The 7,500-nt window shown below is 46.3% G+C and overlaps 1 protein-coding gene across 1 annotated transcript in view; it reads left to right on the top strand.

Annotated features, from left to right (window-relative positions):
• Window positions 1–1,783: 1,783 nt before the first annotated feature.
• Window positions 1,784–7,500, top strand: part of LOC131734380 (seipin-like) — a gene marked incomplete at its 5' end in the record, with an annotated part of 11,965 nt that continues 6,248 nt past the window's right edge. The window contains 7 exon segments of the mRNA XM_059021353.1: window positions 1,784–1,844; window positions 3,580–4,522; window positions 4,681–4,762; window positions 5,115–5,258; window positions 5,768–5,902; window positions 6,180–6,277; window positions 6,884–7,025. Coding sequence (XP_058877336.1) covers window positions 4,314–4,522; window positions 4,681–4,762; window positions 5,115–5,258; window positions 5,768–5,902; window positions 6,180–6,277; window positions 6,884–7,025 — 810 coding nt within the window.

Below are 7,500 nucleotides of genomic sequence, written 5' to 3' on the forward strand. Positions count from 1 at the left end.
ACATCCCTGCAGTTAAAACAATGCTGTGCATCATCAGACTCCTATCGCACAGCAGTGTGGTCCAGTCCAGGTTTTACTGCTACCAGCTTGATCAGCCCCCAGTGTGTCTAGCTAACAAGCTCAGGTGTGTCTGATTATTAAACTCCCAGTGAAACCAGGACTGGATCACACTGCTGTGCAGCGGGAGTCTCGTTCCCGTCCCTGGGGCTCCGTCTCACAGCTCCGGTCTCGGGTGTGTAGTTCGGCACGATGAGACGGGGTCAGTATTATGGAGTAGCGGTCAGGGCTCTGAACTCCTGACCGGAGGGTCGTGGGTTCAGTCCCCAGTGGGGGACACTGCTGTTGTACCCTTGAGCAAGGTACTTTACCTAGATTGCTCCAGTAAAAACCCAACTGTATAAATGGGGAATTGTATGTAAAAAATAATGTGATATCTGTATAATGTGAAATAATGTATAACGTGATATCTTGTAACAATTGTAAGTCGCCCTGGATAAGGGCGTCTGCTAAGAAATAAATAATAATAATAAATTATAAGGAGGCTGTGTGGTCCAGTGGTTAAATAAAGGGGGCTTGTAACCAGGAGGTCCCCGGTTCAAATCCCACCTCAGCCACTGACTCATTGTGTGACCCTGAGCAAGTCACTTCACCTCCTTGTGCTCCGTCTTTCGGGTGAGACGTAGTTGTAAGTGACTCTGCAGCTGATGCATAGTTCACACATCCTAGTCTCTGTAAGCCTTGGATAAAGGCGTCTGCTAAATAATAATAATAATAATAATAATAATATAAGATACCCCCCCACACATACCCCCCCCCCCCCCCGTGTTAAACGCTGAAGCCGGCTTGCTTTACAGACGCGCTTCAGGCCAGACACGAGTGCAGCGATAGAATTCCCTGTATGAAGGTCGCGCTTTGTTCAGCTGTGACTCGACATCGCAATTGAATTTCACAAGCCTCTTAAACCCGTGTCCGGAGCCACGCCGGAGCCACGCCGGATGAAAGCGCTTTCCACACTCCCGGCACACAGAGCCTCATCGTGGGAGCCGGTCTGAGGTGAGCGTGGGGGAACTGGACACAAAAAAAGGGGTTATTAATAAGCTCATTAATTGTATACAATATGATATTATTATTATTATTATTATTATTTAGTTCTTAGCAGACGCCCTTATCCAGGGCGACTTACAATTGTTACAAGATATCACATTATACATTATTTCACATTATACAGATATCACATTATTTTTACATACAATTCCCCATTTATACAGTTGTGTTTTTTACTGGAGCAATCTAGGTAAAGTACCTTGCTCAAGGGTACAGCAGCAGTGTCCCCCACCTGGGATTGAACCCACGACCCTCCGGTCAAGAGTCCAGAGCCCCTAACCACTACTCCACACTGCTGCCCTATAACAATAATCATATTCCATTCCTGTTGAATTATGTAGCGTATATGTTATTATTATTATTATTATTATTATGGAGTTGGAATACTTAATAATAATAATAATAATAATAATAATAATGATAATGATAATGATGATAATGATGATAATTGAATCTGCGCCGCGGCCACGCCCCTTCAGCGCTGACCTCAAACTGTTCGCTGACGTCACCTAGACCACCGCCCACATTGACGCAATGTTTGCGGGGAGAGGAAGTTTGTCTTTCCAGGGCCGCCGTAGCCCGAGATACAAAACAGCGAGCGAGGCAGCGAACCCGTAAACAACTGTTTACAAACATTAAATAAAAATATTAAACACGAACATTAAATACAAACATTAAACACGAATATCAAACACGAATATCAAACGAAACTTCGGATTGGAGCCGCTGTCAGGACACAGGTAGGGTTTAATGAAGATTAAAACGCGTCGCCCTGTGACAACGATGCTGACACAAGGTGTAAACACAGCGACGATGCTTCACTTTGTAATAATAATAATAATATTAATAATAATAATAATAATAATAATAGTTTTATATTAATTCTGTTACTATGCTTTACCGTCCCTCTCTGTGCTTTACGATGCTTGCCTATTGTATGGCTTGCCGGAGATTTAAAACTGTTTAAACTCCAATATAATAATAATAATAATAATAATAATAATAATAATAACACATTTTACTGCCGGTAAAATCTTCGGGAGAGAGCGAGAGAGGAGAGAGAGGTTTCAAGTCGCGGTTTTACGTTCATTTTGTGAGCTTAATAAATCATAATAATAATAATAATAATAATAATAATAATAATAATAATATTTTTCCATTCCTCGAGGTGGTTTATATTATATTGCAGGCTGTCTGACTCTCTCTCCACTCACGATGATCACATTTCGAGGTTAATATAACCCCGAGTCTCGTTGCTGTGGAAACGCATCTCTGTAGAGGAGGGTGGGTCGCAGTCAGAGCCCGGGGCAGGCGAGCGCGTCTGCGACCCCCGCACGGTTTGATTGCATTTTTTCTTTTTGGCTGGTGAAAGTTGGGATGGTATGTTATTTTCTCGAGTTTCAGAGTTTTGGATAACTTGTATTGTTGTTTCAGAATCTCCTTTTTGAAGGGAACACGACAACACTTCAGATGGAAAAGGGTTTTTTTTAACACGTGTTAGCTGCGAGGTTCGATTGATCGATCATGAGTGTATTTGATGTATGGTCGTTTTGTTTTTGTCAGGGCTGGAGTTTAGTTTTTTTTGACTCCACGGTAAAAGCGAAGACAGAGATCAAGCTGTGTGCTTATAATAAGGACGAATAAATCGGGTTTTTTTCTGATCGAATTCAAATTTAATCGTATCCTGATGTAACTATCACTGACACTCTTATCTGCTCCCACATTGAATGGTATTTTGTCATATTCTTGTACTTGCTAGAACTGAAGTCATTGTATTTATCTTGCTCTTAATTGTATTAATACTTGTACTGTGATTCTTGAAATGTATTTTTTGTTTACGACTGTAAGTCGCCCTGAATAAGGGCGTCTGCTAAGAAATAAATAATATATATATATATATATATATATAGAGAGAGAGAGAGAGAGAGAGAGAGAGAGAGAGAGAGAGAGAGATGGGCTTCAGTGAGTTACAGGATAATAATTACATCGAGGGTTTCTGTCATAAACTACGAGAGCGAGGGCGGAGTTTCTAAACTGTCACAGAACCCCGAGATGGAATTGTTTTCCTGCGACTCTCTGAAGAGGCCCGTCTGTTATTTTTTATAATCCACGGATACCCCTGTGATGCTGATATTCAAGAAGACGAGGTTCAGCAGGACAGCTGGGTTGTTTTTTTAAACGTGGTGTTTCAGCGCTGTCCAGACGTTTGGTGTCGTTATCCGTGCTTCAGGTTTATTTGGATGATTGGGGGGGGTTTGTTCTGAATTTTATTACAATAAAGACTGGTCCCACATTTTAACATCCTGTATCTCAGGACGGTGAATTTTAAGGGCCGGTTTATCAATCTGCATTTTCTTAAACATTAATATCTTTCTTTTAAAAACGGGTCAAGCGCACAGACGTTTCAGCGAGGGCCTTCAGCAGCGTCACGCATCAAACTGACTTTGTTTTTTTTAAATTTTTTTTTGTCTACAGTCTTGGTGACCCGCCCCTAACAAGTGGAAACCGTCCAATCACTGCAGCCGAAGGAAGAGAGAGGCTCCGGGCTCTGTGATTTGGCTGAAACAGCTTCCTGTAACCCTGTCTTTTCAATGCAATTGGAAGTACAGAGAATGGTGCCTTCTGCAGTTCCTTCTGCGATTGGAAGAAAATATTGCAACAATTTCAGGAATATTCTGAAGATGCCTAAATAATAATAATAATAATACATATATATATCAAGTTTCCTTAAAGCCCTTTGGTTGCCTGTAATATTACATAGTGTACACATTTCCTGATGCCCCTGATTACCTTGCAAAACACTCCCCTCTAGTGGTCTCTAAGCAGATAGCGCAGTGTGATACCCCTGATTACCTTGCAAAACACTCCCCTCTAGTGGTTTCTAAGCAGATAGCGCAGTGTGATACCCCTGATTACCTTGCAAAACACTCCCCTCTAGTGGTTTCTAAGCAGATAGCGCAGTGTCTTTGATACCCCTGATTACCTTGCAAAACACTCCCCTCTAGTGGTCTCTAAGCAGATAGCGCAGTGTCTTTGATACACTGATTACCTTGCAAAACACTCCCCTCTAGTGGTCTCTAAGCAGATAGCGCAGTGTCTTTGATACACTGATTACCTTGCAAAACACTCCCCTCTAGTGGTCTCTAAGCAGATAGCGCTGTGCGCCCTGAGCCCTGTCTGGTTCTCGGCAGCGCCGCCCCCTGGCGGGTATGGGAGGGGCGGTGGGGGCCGCGCTGGTCTGGCTGCAGGACACGCTGACCCAGTCCCTGAGCCGGGCCCGGCGCACCCTGCTGCAGGCGGCCGTGCTGCTGTGTGTGCTGGTGCTGCTGCTCTGGGTCGCCGTCTTTCTCTACGGCAGCTTCTACTACTCCTACATGCCCACGGTGAGCCACGTGAGCCCGGTCCACTACTCGTACAGGTGAGCCGCTGCGACTGTGACACTGTGTTGCAGCCTGAGCTGCGTGATATGAATCAGAATCGGAATCAGTGCTGTGTATCTGTAGGGCTGTAGCGCCCTCTAGTGACGGTCCCAGTGTATTACAGCCTCTGTTCCCTCCTCTCCTCTCCTCTCCGCAGGACAGACTGTGACTCCTCCAGTGTGGATCTCTGCTCCTTCCCGTTTGCCAACGTCTCCCTGATCAAGAACGGACGAGACAAGGTACTGGACAGACAGACAGACACTGAAACGGACAGACACTGAAACAGACACTGAAACACAGACACAGACAGACAGCCAGATACATAGACAGACACTGAAACACACAGACAGACACTGAAACACAGACAGACACTGAAACACAGACACAGACAGACAGCCAAATACACAGAGAGACAGACAGACCCATACATCTAATCTATGAAACTGTGTGAGTGTGATTGTGTGCGTGTGTGTGTGCTTGCGCTCATGAATCTCACTAACCTTGTTCTGTGTGTTTCTGGCTCGGTTCTAACCCGGTTTGTGCTGTGTCGTTTCTGACCCGCTCCCTCTCTCTCTGGTTCTGGTTCTGCAGGTGATGATCTATGGCCAGCCCTATCGGATCTCCCTGGAGATGGAAATGCCGGAGTCTCCGGTGAATCAGGAGCTGGGAATGTTCCTGATCCGAATGTCCTGCTACACCCACGGGGGCCGGACCATCTCCACCACGGCCCGCTCCGTGAGTCCAGCCCCTCGGAACCAGCGCCTGGGTCTCCTGCAGCATCAAACATGATCAGGGCTGGGAGCGAGACTCCCGCTGCACAGCAGTGTGATCCAGTCCTGGTTTCACTGGGAGTTTAATAATCAGACACACCTGAGCTAGTTAGCTAGACACACTGGGGGCTGATCAAGCTGGTAGCAGTGAAACCTGGACTGGATCACACTGCTGTGCAATAGGAGTCTTATTCCCATCCCTGAATATGAGGGGATTAATGCATACAATACAATTGCCCATTTCCATCGGCTTCACTCTCTCTCTCTCTCTCTCTCTCTCTCTCTCTCTCTTTGAATCTCTCCTCTCTCCTCTTTCTCTCTCTCTCTCTCTCTCTCTCTCTGAATCTCTCCTCTCTCTGAATCTCTCCTCTCTCTGAATCTCTCCTCTCTCTCTCTCTGAATCTCTCCTCTCTCTCTCTCTCTCTCTCTCTCTCTCTCCCTCTCTCTCTCTGAATCTCTCCTCTGTCTCTCCAGGCTATGCTTCACTACAAGTCCTCGTTGCTGCAGTCTCTCGACACTCTTGTGTTCTCTCCTCTCCTCCTCTCCGGGGTCTCGGAGCAGAAGCAGCTGGTTGAGGTGGAGCTGTACGAAGACTACCGGGAGAACTCGGTGAGGGGGAGGGGGAGTCTGTGTGTGTCTGTGTGTGTCTGTGTGTCTGTGTGTGTGTTGGGGTGTGTGTGTGTGTGTGTGTGTGTGTGTTAGGGGGTGTGTGTTAGTGAGAGTGATCTAACTTCCAGTGATTCTTCGATCTGATTTCTAATGAGTTGTCTTCCTTTGTTTTATTTCCTCCTGTGTTTGACCCTCCTCTCTCCTCCCCTCCCCTCCTCTCCTCCCCTCCTCCTCTCTCCTCCCCTCCTCCTCTCCTCTCCTCTCCTCTCCTCTCCAGTATGTTCCCACCGTCGGAGCTTTGATTGAGATTCAGTCTCGTCGGGCTCAGCTCTACGCTGCTCGGCTCCGGATTCACGCGCACTTCACTGGGATCAGGTGAGGCTTTCCCATCCCTCTGTGCTTTACCAGACCTCTCTGTGCTTTACAATGCTTCCCTATGCTTTACCAGACCTCTCTGTGCTTTACAATGCTTCCCTATGCTTTACAATGCTTCCCTATGCTTTACCAGACCTCTCTGTGCTTTACAATGCTTCCCTATGCTTTACCAGACCTCTCTGTGCTTTACAATGCTTCCCTATGCTTTACCAGACCTCTCTGTGCTTTACAATGCTTCCCTATGCTTTACCAGACCTCTCTGTGCTTTACAATGCTTCCCTGTGCTTTACCAGACCTCTCTGTGCTTTACAATGCTTCCCTATGCTTTACCACACCTCTCTGTGCTTTACAATGCTTCCCTATGCTTTACCAGACCTCTCTGTGCTTTACAATGCTTCCCTATGCTTTACCAGACCTCTCTGTGCTTTACAATGCTTCCCTATGCTTTACCACACCTCTCTGTGCTTTACAATGCTTCCCTATGCTTTACCAGACCTCTCTGTGCTTTACAATGCTTCTCTATGCTTTACCACACCTCTCTGTGCTTTACAATGCTTCCCTATGCTTCACCAGACCTCTCTGTGCTCTCTCTGTTTAATTCTGCAGGTATCTCCTCTATAACTTCCCCATGACCTCGGCAGTGATCGGAGTTGCCAGTAACTTTGCCTTCCTGAGCGTCATCGTGCTGTTCAGCTACCTGCAGTTCATCTGGGGCGGGGTCTGGCCTCAGGATCCAATCAGAGTGCAGGTGAGTGTCCCAGAGAACCAATCACAGTGCAGGGGGTCCTGGGAACCTCAGTATTTTTACACTCTGCGTCTCTGTAGGTTTGACTCTCTGCATCTCTGTAGTTTGACTCTCTGCATCTCTGTAGTTTGACTCTCTGCGTCTCGGTAATTTTGACTCTCTGAGTCTGTAGTTTGACTGCGTCTCTGTAGTTTGACTCTGCGTCTCTGTAGGTTTGACTCTCTGCGTCTCTAGTTTTGACTCTCTGCGTCTCTAGGTTTGACTCTCTGCGTCTCTGTAGGTTTGACTCTGTGTCTCTGTAGGTTTGACTCTGCGTCTCTGTAGGTTTGACTCTCTGCGTCTCTAGTTTTGACTCTCTGCGTCTCTAGGTTTGACTCTCTGCGTCTCTGTAGGTTTGACTCTCTGCGTCTCTGTAGTTTGACTCTGCGTCTCTAGGTTTGACTCTGCGTCTCTAGGTTTGACTTTCTGCGTCTCTAGG

This window comes from Acipenser ruthenus, unplaced genomic scaffold (genome assembly GCF_902713425.1).
Source record: "Acipenser ruthenus unplaced genomic scaffold, fAciRut3.2 maternal haplotype, whole genome shotgun sequence".
Taxonomy (NCBI): Eukaryota; Metazoa; Chordata; class Actinopteri; order Acipenseriformes; family Acipenseridae; genus Acipenser; species Acipenser ruthenus.